The following is a 16,237-nucleotide window of genomic DNA, read 5'->3' as shown; positions in this document are numbered from 1 at the left end:
ACTTGTCCAATACTATTTTAACCTCAGCATCTCGGGTTCAAAATTTGTCAGTTGAAATAAAATTTGGTACTTGTACTTTTACTTTTGATACTTAAGTACATTTCAACACCAGATACTTTTGATACTTAAGTACATTTAATATGAGCGACTTTAAGACTTTTACTCAAGTCCTTTTCTGACGGGAGACTTTTACTTTTACCGGAGTCACTTTCAAGTAAGATATCTGTACTTTTACTCAAGTATGGCTTTCAAGTACTTTATACACCACTGCTCATATGCCTAAAGACAGTATGCTGCTTCTTTGCACTTTGTAAATACAGGTCTTCTAGCACAAAAGAATTGCATCACTTCATTTTGCATGCATATAGGTGTTCATACAGCCTGCTTTATAAACAACAGGACTGCTCATATGCCTAAAGACACTATGCTGCTTCTTTGGACTTTGTAAATAGTAGAGAAGGCGTCTCTAGGCCGTCTTCGACAAAAAACGTTACTCCGCCTAGTGTTCTGGCGGTGACACTACAACTGAACAGCAGGGGGCGACAAGGCTCAGTTTGGTTACAGTGCAGCACTAAACCAGAAGAAGAAGGAGGAGGAGGAGCCTGTGAAGGAATTGTGTTCTCACTGGTTCCTGTTTCCTAACTAGTGTCTTAAATCACATGTTTCAGGTTTGAACTCAGAGCAGAGGTGTTGTCCACCATGATGCGGAGTCTGAAGGGCGTCAGGCACCTGAACTCCAGCACTGTCAAGCAAGCAGGTAACTGTGTGTGCAAGTGTGCAAGTGTATGTGCAAGTGTATGCGTGTGCAAGTGTATATGTGTGCAAGGTTGCATGTGTGTGTGTGTGATTTTTAAAAGACTATATATATATAAATAACATAAACTAAAAATGAGGCAGGATAGGTAGATTTCTGTGAATTTATATGTCCTATTTTTGATGAGTCATATAAGCAGTCAATCTATTAAGGAGCCACAGGTTGTAAGATGAGGATCTTTCTCAGGTTACTGACATTTCAGGCTCATGATGGTCACTCAAAACGATGAGTCACAGTTGTCCTGACTAACATGAAAACGACCGATCACCTGTTTAGTCTGAACCAACAGTCTGAAGTCCAAACATGTTCACATCTCAAAGGTAGAAAAAGAGATAAAAGAAACATTGAGAATTAAAGAGAAGATATTTTTACTCTAACAATGTGACAGTTTTCTGTCAGTCAACTAATATATTAATCAACAAGAATGGCAGCTAGCAGAGTGTGTACGTCCGCCAAGGCCCAACAGTCCTTTTAAATTCAATCAAGCTGCTTCAATTGACACACACTCATAGATATTAGTTCCCTAATCATGTCTGATTTGAATTATTCTCTGGGAAATCTGAGAAATGTGTAAAAACACCCTTCCTGGATCTACCCCCTGCTCCGGGGGGTAGATCCAGGCAGATCTGCACCAAAATTCTTCCCTGATCAAGACAACATCCTTCCACCAGGTTTCATGGTTACATGTTCTCGGATTTGTGTACTCCTGCTAACAAAGTAAAAGAGATTGTGTTGTTTTGTGTTGTGTGTCCAGTGTCGGAGCTCTCTATTCCAGTCCCATGGGGAGAGATCAGAGGTAAAGTCTGGGGTCCTGATCACGGGCGCCCTGTGATGTGTGTGCACGGCTGGGCTGACAACTGTGGAACATTTAACTCCCTCATCCCCCTGCTGCCCAAAGGTAATTCACGTTTATTCTTTTTTTAAGGCCTCATGTTAAATGTTTACACTGCTCTCAGCAGAGAAGTTTGAACTCCTCGTACCTGCAAGTTTTGTCAAAGTCTTTAGTTGCTTTCTCGACCTATAACATTCAGATTTAGGGCCATTCTGCCTATAAATCCCTTACACCATGTTCCTTCACTCTGTTTTAATTCAATGTAATGTGAACACATATTATATCATAATCGACATATTCAAAAATCAACAGCTATTAGTTTTTCTTCTTGGGCAGAAGTTGTATGAAAAAAAAATGTGTCGCTCACAACATGTTGCTTTCGACTGTTCAGACTAAGGCTACACCCACACCAGTGTTTTGCCTTCAGGATGCTCCTCCCACTGGACACAGGAACAGATTCCTCAAAAAATATCTGATCCACAGCTGTTAGCAAAGACTACCGGGTTAGCAACGTTTGTAATTGATTATCCATGTCGTGTACTAAACGGATGGCCGAGGCTAATGCTGGTGGTTTTCCTCTGTGAAGTCTATGTTGGTACAGAAAACACCCAATCAGCATGAGGTTGTGAGTGTTTACATCATAGTTTCCAAACTTCTCTGTTTGTGCCCGTCCAGACTAAAAAGCAGCCCTGGAGTTTTTAACCTCAAACAGAATCAGCAGTATTTCTCCGTTGTAGCGGCTCTGTGACTCAGCCCTGGACGCCAGACATATCCGTAACAGAAATGATGTAACATATGGTAGTGTTGTGGATGTAGCCTTAAGCCAAAGACACTGTCTTGCACTCATTTACCGCCGTCCTTTACCAAGACACTGATATCACAATTGCAGCTGGTTGAGTCTGGCATTTTTATGCCTCTGTGATATCATATGACGTTCTGTTTTTTAACACTGTCTCTAGGGATTTGCTTTAGAACATTTTTCATCTTAAAATATAGCTTATTGTTTTTCTGTCTTTCTTTGCATCTTCTCCAGAGTACAGATACGTGGCGTTGGACCTCCCAGGTCACGGTCTGTCCTCACATCGTCCTCCTGAAGCTGTCTACTCCTTCCCCTTGTATGTGATGGACGTATGCAGAGTCGCTGACGGTGAGTGAGTTCAGGAACCGGCAGGTTTAGCTCCTTGTTCAAATCAAACATCCCTGCCATCAGGTTATTCTCCTTTTAGCTATGTAGCTACAGTTGTATGCAAATCAGCCTTTTTCCCACTGTAATACACTGTTTACTTTTTATTGAAGGACAAACTTTGTTCATTTAATTTTTTTATTTAAAATTTGAGTTTTTCCTGATATTGAAACCCAAGGTCGACTTACTGGCTCTTACTAGAGCTTTCAACCACATCTTACAAAGTTCTCAGCTGAGGAAAAAGACGATGAAAACGACTATGTCCATCACATTCCTCTCAAGACGACGGCATGACTTCTTTTTTTTATCAAAGGTTTTACTTAATTTTGCATCAACTTGCAATAGCAGTATATGAATTAATATTACATTAGAGAAATGTATAACACACTATCACTCAGTCTGTTCTGTGGTGAGATATTGAACCTGGTTGATTAAGTGTGAAATTAACTCCCCCAGCTCTGCAGTGGAACAAATTCTCCATCATAGGCCACAGTATGGGTGAGTGCAGCCACACAGCAGAATTGGAGACATTTACCATGTTAGAATATAAACATATTTATAATATGTCTGATGTATGTCACATGTTGTATGTACTACGTGTGTCCACCTTCTTCTTTTGTTTAATTTCAGGTGGTAACATTGCTGGATTGGTAAGTGACCAGATCAGAACAGTTTTCAAATGATGAACAGACACTTATTATTATGACTCTAATTATCATTTCTGCACCTGGGTGTGTACTTTGTGTTCCACAGTTCAGCGCTCTGTATCCTGAGAAGGTGGATTCTATCGTACTGCTGGACTCTTACGGATTTTTACCTACAGCCTCGGTACTTTAAATGTTTTTACCCTTGAGACTTGTCACTGCAGGACTGTACTGTGCTGTTGAGAGTGAAGAACGATCTATAAATCATCATCTGTGGATTCAAACTATAATCTGACTCTCAAAAATATATATATTTTTTATGTTTTCCCATTTTAGTATTTTATCTAAGTGTAAGCGCTAGGATTTCCACAGGGTCTTAAAATGTAATAATCTTAATTTAAGCCTTAAAAAGTACTGTCTATGATAAGATATTACATATTAGGTCTTAAATACGTACTTAAATACCCCTCAGACACACTTAAGAATGAGTTTTATGTTTTAAGAGATGTTTGGGTGACATGCATAGTTTGTTGATATCTCTGTGTGTTGTAGATCTTTAGCATGGATACAGATAGTATTACACTATAATCAAACTACAAAGAGTCCAACACCTCGGTCAGAATTCATCTCATGATGAATACCTACTGTCTCTGCCTGGAGCTTGAGATAATGTGGTGTTTCCATTGTTTTTATTATGGTCTTCAAAAGGTCTTAAAAAGTCTTAAGTTGACCTTGTTGAAATATTCACATTTAGCATTAACCTACTTCAGAACATATCCACAAACATCATAGCTCTAACCAGCAGAACTTTCCTGCTGTTGCACCTGACACCAAAATGTCTCTCTCCAAGCTGAACGGAAAGGTTCACCTGGAGGACAGACCGTCTCAAGAGGGATGGACAATTGATTTATTTTTTTATTTGATTGTTCCCTTATTTTATCTTTCACTATGTAAAGCATCTTTGAGACCTTTGAAAAGCGCTATATTAATACCATGTATTATTATTATAATTATCATAAGATGTTTTTATCCCTCACTCCCAGTTTAAATGACTCAGTATTTTTACATAGAGGACTTCAGATCTCTGGTGCCTAACCATGTAGCCCCTTGAAGGTCAACAGCAATATGTTGAAATCGATTATAAAACACAGGTAGCCAATAGGATTTCTTTAATCGACTCTTGTCAGTAATGTCTCATCAGTAATTGTCTCGTCAGTTATATTGAATATGGTCCCTTCCTTTTCTTGCAGAAAGAAATTCCAGAAGCGATCAGACAAGGCATAGATGAGATGCTTCAGTTTGAAGAAAAGGCAGAAGAAAGGGGGAGAAGAGTTTACACTTATGAGAAGGCAGCTAAGAGGTATTACCTTCACATTTATGCTGGTTCAGTATCTTTGTTTGTGCAACTCTTGTTTAAAAAGGTGTATTTTCTTTCTTCCAGGCTCTTGGCTGCAAACCCGACTCTGTCTGAACAGTCTGTGCGCATCCTGTTAGAGCGAGGTCTCGATGAAGTAGACGGAGGTCAGTCTGCTCTGTTGTTTGTTGCTGCTCCTCCTCTGAGAACAAAATTCTTTGAATAGCCTCACTATGTTTATTGTCCTCTTATGCTTGTGATATAATGCGTTGTTCTCTTGCAGGAGTTGCGTTCACTCGAGACATTCGTCTCAATCTGGTAGGTTGCTGCTGAACTGCTTCAGCTCCCCACTTACTTTCTCAAAGTTCTCCCAAAGGTGTCGTATGAAGCCCATGTATTACAGCTACATTGTGTTTTTTCTCTGTGATAACAGAAAAACATTGTGCGCAGCACTTTGGAGCAGTGTCTGGAGTTCCAGAAGAGGATAACAGCCTCCACCCTCGTTATTCTGTAACTGCTCATTTTGCATATTTCACTAAACTCCAGAAGTACAACACTGAGCCTCACTAAGTGAAGACACCTCTTTGTCTTTTCAGAGCAGAGGACGGCTTTGAGAAGCTGTTTGCTGAAGGAGATGGAAAGAAAGCTTCGTCAGCTCTTGTGCAGGCCTATAGGGACAGAAATGTGAGTGTTTCTGTAGTAAAGTGGGTGCACTTGCGTCTTTGTGTTTATTTTTAGCCGTTAAGCCTGTGTGTAATTGTGCCCAGTAGACAGACAGCTGCAGAGGTGCAGAAAAAGCTGTGTAGTAAAAGGCTCAGTGTCTCAGAGGCAGCATCGTTTGTTATAGCTGTGAACTTAGACCCTGACCTACATAGTGTACCTGGCCCAGTGCTGCTGGTGGGAGAGGATGAGGAGAAGAACAAAGTTTCACTGTAAAGCAAAAGAAAAGCTCTTCACATCAGAATATCAACGATTATTCTGATCATTCACTCGAGTAAAGGCACCAATACAGAAGCCAAGAAAAATACATAATTATATATATAATAAATAAAATACTGACATAAAATACTGTAAAACAGCTTGGAAAAATGAATAATAACAGTAATAATACGTTTTTTTCTTTTTTGTTTCATGCATGTTTGAAAGTGACTTTTACATTTTGTACATTTATAAGATTAATGATTAGAATGTTTTCACCAATAAGATCAATGTCAGTGTGTTTCAAGTTTTTGTATGCAATAATCTCAGGCCACCTCCCCCATATTTGACTTTATGGGATTTCTTTCCTATTCAAATATATATTTCAATCCAGGTAGTAAACAGTGTTTGTTAAGACTCTGTCCTTTACCTTGCCGGAGGTCTGTGATCAACTTAAGGCATTTTCTAGTACTATATAAATGATAAGACCGCAGCAGGCAGCTTGTTTCAGAGAAAAACCTCGAAAAACCTCCTGATAAACAACAAACAGCCACAGTTAGAGACTCGCCAGAATTAAGAGTGAGAATATTCACTGAACATTCACCAAGTGGCAAGAATCATGAAAATGACATTATAATAAATGATAATGATGCTCCATACCTGCAGTATGTTTTTTAACACATTCATTTAATCTCTAACACTCTTCTAACTGTGTTTGTGTGCATCTGTCTTTCAGCAAACCGTAGTGAAAGTACCTGGTGATCATCACATCCACTTGAATGATGCTGAGGTCGTCGCTCCCCTGGTGTCGGACTTCCTGCAGAACAATGTGTGTGCGCAGTCGGACAGACTGACAGATGTACCGACGTCTAAGTTATAGAAAACACACAAAAGCAACTAACTTAGCCAGCTCAGTCGGTCATCGACTGTTTTATAAATGTTTTATGGGCATTTTTACGTTGTTTTATTTATACTGTAGCATTTTAATTTAACCTATCTGGCACATGTGATTTAAAATATTTTAATATATATATAGATTTATACTAATGATGGTGGCATTTTTCACACCAAGTTCTTAAACTAGTTCATTTGTAAACTACTGAAGGATGGGATCAATGAAATGCAGCGTCAATGTGTTTTTGACACAGTTTGTATTTTTGTACTCACTGATCAAGTGAATAATCTTGTTCATCATGATTCCATCCAATGAATCACGTCTGCATCAGAGGTCAACAGCAGGTTTTAATGCAGTACTTTGTGTATTTGTGTTTAAACGGTAGAATAACACTTTTAATACAACATTGCTCTGAATCTTCTTGTTATTTACAGTTTGAAAGGAGGAGCACAGAAACGTAAATGCCTTGAAGCCGTTTGCCTCTGCTGACCAAGTGACAGTTTACATCCGTGACTGTCCACACTAACATAATAAATGCATTGAAGACATTTATTTAATTAAAGGTGCTGATTGTATTTTGTGACTACCAGAGTGTTGACCTCCACCAAGACCCAACAGTCCCTTTATGAAACCACATTGAATTTATTTGATCCAGATTTTAATTTATTTGGAACTGCACCAACTAGCACACACTTACACTTTTTTCATCAAGATTCATGTTTCATCCATTGTTCTCTGGAAAAGTTGAGAACATGTTGAAAAACATTCTCACAAACATTTCTGGATGCACACCCTGGTCCGGTGCACACAAAAATTGTATGTGTTCTTTCTTGGATCAAACTCTACCCTTACACAAAGTTTCATGTAAATCCGTGGTAACAAACAGTGGTAACTCTGACCTGTTAGTGGTAATAACAACTGATGTGGGTTCATCCTCTGAGAACCAGGAATGTTTTGGCTAAAGAAAGATGGTGTTAGTTTGTAAACAATTTATACACTGATGCAGTAATCAGACAGAAATATTGTTGCAAGAAATGTCAGAGCTTCACCCAGAAGAAATTAGTGGAATGAAGAGCAGCTGCAGAATTCTGTGTTCAGCTCGATCTGCAGCAAAAAGTTTGAAATGCTCTGTGATGTGTTTGAAGTCTGCTTCGGGAATTAAATATTTCATCAGATGTAGTACAGTGTCTCATGTTTAGTCTCGGAGGTTGGTGAGCAGCGGGAAAGGAAGGGTGTGAAGTCTGAGGAGTAACTACAAGTACTGTTGATCGTGTTTACTACACTACATGGCTTGTCACATTACCTCCACCAACACCCGTGTCAGTCTGTTAGTTTGTTTATTGGCTTATTAGCAGGTTTACACAAAAACTACTGAACAAATTTGCACCAAACCTGTTGGAAGGATGAGCCCTGGGCCTCTTACTCATTCGATTTAGGTGTGGATGCGGTTTAAACTATGTTTTATGAAAAATAATTCAGCATAGCTATCAGACAAAAACTTCCTCTTATATTGTTATATTTCTACTGAAATAACTCGTCAACCACATGTAGGATTGATGAGCCTTTGTGATATATGAGCTCTGTATTCATTTGTATTGTATCAACCTTAATAACAGGCAAAGGGGGCCACATAATGTATTAGATTCCATTTATACTGTTAGACCAAAGCTATATAAATTTTAAAAAAAATGAAATATAACAAAATCACTCGGTCAAAATAATTCTTAGAAATATATAAAATTTATTTATTTTACAAACCCCCCAAAACAGGCACTTTCAGTTACTAACGTAACTAGAATATCGCTCAGTAGAATGCACCCCAACACTTTTTAGATTTTCACCAGGGAATAATTCATGGATCTTGATGAAAGGAGAGAACTGATATCTGTCAGTGTGTGAAATGAAATGTGCTCTACCTTGTGCCATCCTAGTTAATCTAACATTATGTTTACTTTAACTTACCAGATGAATGGGCTTTAGCAAGTTGAATCTTTGAAGTGAGTATAAACACAGTTATTTATACCACAGAGGAACAAGTCCTGCCCCACTTCCAAACTAACCTGTATCCCACAAGCCTTTGAATCTTTCTTTCCTCAGTCTTTGTACAAAGCTGAAACACGATGCTGGGGAATTCTGGCCTCACTCTGAGATAAACAGGTGTATCTACCAAGCTACATGTTTTTCTCCCAACTAAGAGCAAAAAACACACAGCTCCCATGAGCCGTTAGGAACAGACGCAAAACCTCATCAAAACCCTGTTAAAGCCTGAATCCATCAATGGTTTTCAGCACCTTTTCCCACTCACTGTCGCCAGGAGGCTGAATACATATGATCCACTGTCCTGTAATAAACCTGATGCCTTTACATAAACATTTATAAGTAATCTTCTCTGAGGCGACTCCATGCACAAACAAGAAGAAGATGAGATCAGCTGATAAATCATCAGATCAGGGAAACGGGCCCAATCAAAAGGATTCATTTTCTCAGTCACTGGTGGAGTAGAGACAAGACAAGTCTCCATCTTGGGGTAACTGTTTTAATTGAGCGAGATCCATGAATGTGACTGATTGTTGTTTTGTAATAAAATGAATCATGTGATTTAAAAGTGTTTCGTATCAATGAAGAATTGGATTTGGTTTGATTTAGAGTTGGAATGATCAGTTGAATGTTAGAGGATAAATAAGTCTAAAGACATTTTCAGCTGTTTAACTGGTCAAATCTCAAATCTATGTCAAGCGAAACTGTCGGCCAATAGCCAGGATATTAGAAACACTGATGTAATGAGTCATAGTCCTCCGAACACACCCTGCCGTCTCCATTAGCTGAATCTGACAAAATCTTCCAAAATGTCAAGATTGTATTTATTCAACTGATCTGCAACAGCCTCTGGTAATTTATCTTTAAAAATAAAGGTCAAGGTGTTGCTCAACATAAAGAATTCTGGATGGGGTAATAATGAATCCTTCAGTTTTAAAGTTTTCAAATGAACTATATTGAAAATGAAATTATATACAATTGAACAGAGAACCTAGAAAAAATACTGATAATATGAGCTCAGTTTCTTCAGTGGCAGCTACACTGAAAACATTTTATATTGAATTTAGAAAATGTTATGTCATACATATATTTTTAATTAAGTGTACATGCTTTTTTAAGTCAACTGAACTAAATTAATTTATAAATATATGAAGGGTTCAGTAAAACATTCAAATCAGTTAAATGAGCCTGATTGAAACATACAAGGGGTCGTATTAATGCGACCTGAGGCTTTGGAGGAAAAACCTCCAAAACATGTTTGTTAAAAAAAGCAAACTTTAAGCAGCCCACATTGAAGAACAGAGGGAAGTGAAATATACACTAACATGATGTCCATTTATCTGAACATGGTTTTTCCACTGTGTTCTTCGCAGCAGATGAGACTGCCTGTGAGACCCAGCGGAGGGAAAGTAGTTCCCCTGGAGTCTGCAGGCTCCACAACCCGGAAGTGCGCATTGAAGTTTGCAAGTTTGTGCAAAGATGCAAGCGTCAGGGCCTCAGCTGGACAGAGAAGGTGAGAAAGTGTGAATCGTGATAACAATCCGCGCTGCGTGAAAGTGTTTCCTTCAGACTGATGTATAGTAGTAGTATAGTAGTACCAAAACAGAGTTGATGTTGTGAACAGGCTCCACCGCTGTAGTAAAGATCCTTGTCTCTGAGCTGCAGAGTTTGATTTACAAATCTCAAGGTCCATTGGAACAAAGCTGCAGCTTATTCACTAGAACTTTTTATTAAGACTTCAAATGAGGAATCATCAGACACTTAAATAAGCTAATAAAGAATAAGTTCTGGGAAGTCTAGCTCTTTTATTTGTCTGTAAACCATCAAGTAATCTGATGGGTTTCTATGTCATTTATACCTTATGACTGTGTGTGTATATATATATGATGTCACAGTGAACTTGTGTCTGAGCTGCACACTGACACCTGTGTGTGCCATCCTTCCAACAGGTTTGGTGCAAATTCGTTCAGTAGTTTTTGTGTAAACCTGCTGATAAGGCAATAAACAAACTGAAACAAACAGACTGACACGGGTGTTGGTGGAGGTGATGTGTCAAACCACGTAGTTGTTGTCTTGTGTTGTGTTGTGATGTGTTGTGTGTTCTTGTGTTGTTGTGTGTTGTTGTGTTGTGTGTCCAGTGTCAGAGCTCTCAGTTCCAGTCCCATGGGGAGAGATCAGGGGTAAAGTCTGGGGTCCTGATCAGGGCCGTCCTGTGCTGTGCCTGCACGGCTGGGCTGACAACTGTGGTTCATTCAGCACCCTCATCCCCCTGCTGCCCAAAGGTTAATCACAACACACCAAAAGTTAATTGCAAAAATTATCAACAAATTCAGCATTAGTGAATATTATTACAATTCGTAACCGTAATTAATTTAAATTGGTGTGTATCTCACTACACATGCTGAAGACTACATCAAGTTTTTACTGGAAAGATCGTGCAACTGTGAAAAAACTGCACTGGACAACACAACACGTTCAGTGGTTGTGAGAAACCAATGAGTTAGATCAGTGGATTCAGTGAGTTGTGCCGCGACTACAAATGTGACTGCAAGGCGACTGCATTTACATACAAACATGCTATGTTTGAGTCTTATCTTGTTTTTTAAAGGGGGTTGTATTGACATGGAACTTAAAAAAACTGCTTATTCCATGTTTGCATGATTCAAACAGAATCCGCCCTGCAGGGTGTCCCCATGTCTCACCTCTACACTCTGGACCAAACACCTGGGGGCTATTCCATCAAAGGGGCTAAACGCTAATCCGGTTTACTTCGATAAGTCTGGCTTATTTAAGTGAGGGATCCATCCCATGACTGTCTTAAATTAATTCCCTCTCAGTCACCATGGTAGCTCATGCTTTAAAGCTAGCCAGCTCTAAAGCAGGAGTTACCAGGATCACAGTCAAGTTACGTTCATCCGTGTCTCAAAGAATGTCAAACAGGCGGAAACGTTTCCAAAGTTGTTTAAAGACAGTTCCGTCCAGAGTTTTTATCACGCTCTTAATGTCTGTAGTCAGAATGATAAGAAATAATTTTTATTAAGTTTATTATCTAAAGTATTAAATTTGTAGGCATGAAAAAATAAAGTTGCTGTCGCAGTCTGTTAGCACGTCAAATTGTTGAACTGTTTATCAGTTCTTTTTTTCAAGCCAGTAAAAAGGTCAAGCCAATTCAAGCTGGACCAATTCACTTAAACCAGGATTAGTTTAGCCAGTTGGATGGAATACCCTCCAGGTTAAGGTGTTTACTCTCAACAGAATATCCAGGTTTCAGTTGGCGGGCTCCAGGCACAGGCAGCATATTCAGGTTTCTCAAAACAGGATAGGACTGAAGCGGGTTTGTAAAAACCGGCATGTTGGGAAAGACAAAAGCTGGCTTCTCCGAAAAACCTGATCACAACCAGGACACTAGTTTGTTATTTAATCAGTAGATTAAAGTGGTTCAATGGGAAGTCAGTCCCTTTAAAATTATCAGATTTGTCTCAGTTTAGAAACAAGAGCTGCTCTTCATTCATTATCACGTTCAACTTTTATAATCCACACAAATATAGCAATTTTATCATCTATGATTGATGTGCGCACGTGTATCGCTTACTTTGCTGAATATCATTGTACTAAGCAATTTCTATAAAACCATTATTTAACATTACGTTTGGTATAAAAATTTTACTCTTATATATATATTTTTAACATATAGTCAATAATAAATTACTTAACTCTTTTCCGGTAACTTTTACTCAAGAAAATATGGACCCATGAAATACATTATAACTGGGATCACATGACTGAGGCCCTGTCCGTCCTCTCAGAGTGCAGATACCTGGCGGTGGACCTGGCAGGTCACGGCCGCTCATCGCACCGACCTCCTGGAGTCTTTTACTCTGTGCTCGAGTACGTGGCGGATGTTCTCAGAGTCGCTGGGTGTGAGTGCGATGAATCCTGCTCCATGATGTTTGAAATTAAATTATTAATTTGTTGCTAATCTCCCCATTGATGGCTTAATAATGGATTACCTTATCTTATCTTAACTCCTGCAGCTCTGAAGCTGAGGACATTCTCCATCATAGGCCACAGTATGGGTGAGTGCACCACCAGGACACAACTGATCACAACCTGTGTGTTGTATACTTTGCTGTGTTGAAAAAGTGAAAGGGTAAATAACATGAAGCCTCTTTGTATTTACAGGTGCGGACATTGCAGGGATGGTGAGTAGCTGATGTGTAAACATGCACTGTTCTGCTGTGTTTCCTCATGAGGTGTCATCCTGTTGTACGTGATTGTGTTTCCACAGTTCGCTGCACTGTATCCTGAGATGGTGGACGCTCTCGTGTTCTTGGACTCTTATGGATTCTTACCAACAGATCCGGTACATTTATTTACACCTCAGTCTCCGAAACTCTGTGATTTATTGCCAGACGGTAGCCAGGATATTAGAAACACTGAAGTCATGAGTCAAAGTGGTCCCAACACACCCTGACGTCTCTATTAGAAAGAATCTGACTAAATAAAATCTGTAAAAAAAAAATCCACAACATCCTGCTCTAAATGAAGGTATGTGTTGCTAAAAGGAATACAAAAATCTGGGCCAAAAATGAATCCTTTAATCATAAATTCTTCTAATTTGAAACATTGAATATAGAATAATATATCATATATATTAAAGTCCCTCCAATTTGCTAATTCCTCCAAATCCGTAGAAAAAATACAGCTGACCTCTGTTGCTCCACTTACAGCCACAGTGCTTATTAAATGTTACTATAGTTAATATTTCATTTATTCAGTTGTACCACAGGATCCTCTGTTAATTGTTCCTTCCAAAGTGAAGGTCTAAGTGTTGCTTCAAGGAAGGAAAACTGGCTGGGGCAATGAGTCCGTTATTAATTCATATTGTTGGCTCTACGTTTTTAAAACAAATGTATTGACAATAAAATAATCTATAATATAAGTAAATAAATGAATGTAAAGTTTCTCCAATTTGTCAAGCTCCAGAATCCTTAGAATTAATGCAGGGGACATGACCTCAGTGATATGTAGTATGTGCTAATATGTTATATTTAATAGTTTATAGTTTAGTCTGTATGGAAAATTGGAAGCTGGGCTGCTTATACTGCAAAAGCGTCTGTTTCATACGACCTGAGCAAGTGGTGAAAACGATCCCTGCAGTGATATTGCATCGTGCCTCAGTTATATTCTCTCTTTACTCTGAAACATTTATATTTTATTGAGAGCTCTAGTTTTTTACCTAATCACCTCATCTTTCTTTTCTATCTCTTCCTGCAGAAAGAGATGTACAAGGTGTTGAGGCAGGGGACAGATGAGATGATTCAGTTTGAGAAAAAGACAGAAGTAAAGAAGAGAGATTACACTTACGAGGAGGCGGTTAAGAGGTATCATACTATCCCAGCAGTTAGTTATCAGCCCTGTTTGTTTGTTTGTTTGTTTCTAAGCCTTGGAGGAAGGGTGTGGTATTAGTCAGGAGAGAACCCATTAAATGTTGGTGTGGATCTGAATCAGGGGGTGGATCCATTTCTTTCCCTTCTAACATTGTGAGGATTGGCTTTTTTTTTTTATATATTCCATGATTTCTTTAAGGGTAATTCATGAGCTAATCTGACATGTTCTGGATACTATATTGAGTGTGTACAATTTGGTGTAGATGCAAATGAAAATCCTGACCTATTTCATTTAAATGTGCTTTCACTGTTTGGCCTTAGCAGACATATGACTTGGTCTAAGTATTTGAACAGTGCTATGTCAAATAGACTTTACCTAACTGCTAATTAACATGAATAACAGCTCCAGGCCCAAACCCTTAATAAGGTGTGTTTTTCTCTTTGTAAAGTTTCTCAATGCCATTTCGTCATTGTTTTCAAGGACGTTAGGTGACTAGTGCTGAAAGGATGCATCCTTGATTTTATTGAAATAAAAAAGACATTGGCAGAGATACTGTATGTGCTCTGTTGAGTGTCATTCGAGTTTTAAAAGGAATATTAGACTTGTTGTAGCTTGGCCTGTATACTCAAAATACTTTATTTCCTTCAGGCTCATGGATGCAAACCCCACTCTGTCTGAACAGTCTGCGCACATCCTGTTAGAGAGAGGTCTGCTGCAGGTGGAAGGAGGTACGTCTTTATCTCTTCCTCTCCCCCTCGGTGAGGAATAATCTCCCTGTGCCGGCAGCTGACTGTGTTTCTCTTCAGCAGGTTTTGTGTTCTCCAGAGACCTGCGGGTTAATTTTGTAAGTGACTTTTAACCTCCTGAACCCTGCGTCACATTCAGAACTTTCCTTTCGTATTCAACACACCAAAGGTTTTTTATCATTCAGCCCTATAAATGAAAAACTAGTCTTTGTTTTTCAGAAAAACATACACCGCTTCAGTTTGGAGCAGAGTCTGGAGATGCAGTCGAGGAGTCAAGCCTCAGTTTTAGTTCTTCTGTAAGATATACACTCACTGTATCATATCTATAACGCTGTTTTCAGACATGATAATAATTGGGTCCGGCCATTTTCAGAACTTTCACATATGAAGAAAATGAATGCAAGAGTGTGGTCGTTGGCTGTCCAAGTTGACATCTTCGTTGGCATTGACACGCACACTCACTTGCGGGAAAGTTCCAGAAACTGACTCGGACATAAGCACCTTTTGATAATTTCAGTAAAGTTCAGGAGTTCAGTGCATGTCTGAAACCAGTGTATCAATAACTTAATGTCACCTTCATCCTAGTTTCTTCTTCTTTTCTCCAGAGCACAAGGCGGCGTTGAAAGAAGATTTTCCGAACCAGCCCAAGAGAAATTCACCCCAGCTCTTCTTCAAAACTTTCGGGACAGAAATGTGGGTGTGGCCTCTAGATATATGCTTGAGCTGGTTTGATAAATATGTCCAGCTAATATCCCTCTGTTTGTCTTTCCCTCAGCACAAGGTGGTGACGGTACCTGGCGATCATCACGTCCACCTGAATAACCCTGAGGTCATCGCTCCGTTTGTGACCAACATGCTACAAACTAAAGTCTTGTCATTGTCAACCGGGCCGGAGCACAAGTTATAAAAAAACAGTCTCCAACACGCTGTCACAGCTCCATTATGTTCTCCACTTGTCTGTAAGATCAACCTGTGCTACTGTATTAAAGCTACCGTGAATTGTTCCTCAATGTAACATACTGAAAAAATGTATTAAATTAAAAATAAATTTTGTATGGCTAAGATTCCCTTGTCCGCCTGATGTGTTGTGCTAATGTGTCTCACTTATGTTCAACTATCCTCATATTAGCCTTTTTATGTATATAATCTATGTGTTTCCCTTTGTTCTGATGAAATCCTCTAAATTCTACTTCACCTGTCTAAGTGTCTGTGCCTATGTTTGTGTCCTTGAGCGTGAAAGATTATTAGCGAGATTACAATTTAACAGATTTCCACAAAACTTGGTAGAAGGATGTGGAATGGATCAGGAAAGAATCCATTGGGTTCTGGTGCAGATCTGGATCATATCTATACAGTAGAATAGTGCCCGTCTGATTCCACAGATACTCCCTTCTCTCTCCCAGCAGTACCAAAGGTCAGGTTA

General features: G+C 39.1%; 2 protein-coding genes across 5 annotated transcripts; both read left to right on the top strand.

Moving 5' to 3' along the window:
• The first annotated feature begins 594 nt into the window (after positions 1–594).
• LOC133026239 (serine hydrolase-like protein) lies at positions 595–7,819 on the top strand. 2 transcript variants are annotated; one of them, XM_061093119.1, is made up of 13 exons: positions 595–757; positions 1,569–1,712; positions 2,680–2,793; positions 3,286–3,327; positions 3,460–3,479; positions 3,583–3,657; positions 4,724–4,833; positions 4,915–4,994; positions 5,111–5,145; positions 5,261–5,337; positions 5,424–5,511; positions 6,482–6,574; positions 7,075–7,819. In XM_061093119.1, the coding sequence occupies exons 1-13, from the start codon at positions 700–702 to the stop codon at positions 7,099–7,101; spliced, it is 963 nt and encodes a 320-aa protein (XP_060949102.1). In that variant the 5' UTR covers positions 595–699; the 3' UTR covers positions 7,102–7,819. The 2 variants fall into 2 exon arrangements, with proteins under 2 accessions (XP_060949102.1, XP_060949094.1); XM_061093111.1 differs by having other exon boundaries at positions 6,482–7,202.
• Positions 7,820–10,138: 2,319 nt separating this feature from the next.
• Positions 10,139–15,878, top strand: LOC133022361 (serine hydrolase-like protein). Of its 3 annotated transcripts, none has more exons than XM_061089303.1 (12): positions 10,139–10,190; positions 10,816–10,959; positions 12,484–12,597; positions 12,712–12,753; positions 12,860–12,879; positions 12,966–13,040; positions 13,955–14,061; positions 14,717–14,796; positions 14,878–14,912; positions 15,034–15,110; positions 15,420–15,507; positions 15,590–15,878. In XM_061089303.1, exons 1-12 carry the CDS (start codon positions 10,157–10,159, stop codon positions 15,719–15,721), a joined length of 948 nt encoding a protein of 315 aa, XP_060945286.1. In that variant the 5' UTR covers positions 10,139–10,156; the 3' UTR covers positions 15,722–15,878. The 3 variants fall into 3 exon arrangements, with proteins under 3 accessions (XP_060945286.1, XP_060945285.1, XP_060945287.1); XM_061089302.1 differs by having other exon boundaries at positions 14,875–14,912; XM_061089304.1 differs by lacking the exon at positions 10,816–10,959 and having other exon boundaries at positions 10,150–10,190; positions 14,875–14,912.
• The last annotated feature ends 359 nt before the right edge of the window (positions 15,879–16,237 follow it).

The sequence above is a fragment of the Limanda limanda genome, chromosome 2 (assembly GCF_963576545.1).
Source record: "Limanda limanda chromosome 2, fLimLim1.1, whole genome shotgun sequence".
NCBI lineage: Eukaryota > Metazoa > Chordata > Actinopteri > Pleuronectiformes > Pleuronectidae > Limanda > Limanda limanda.
Note: the sequence above shows the minus strand (reverse complement) of the source record. Positions and strands in the feature narration are given on the sequence as shown.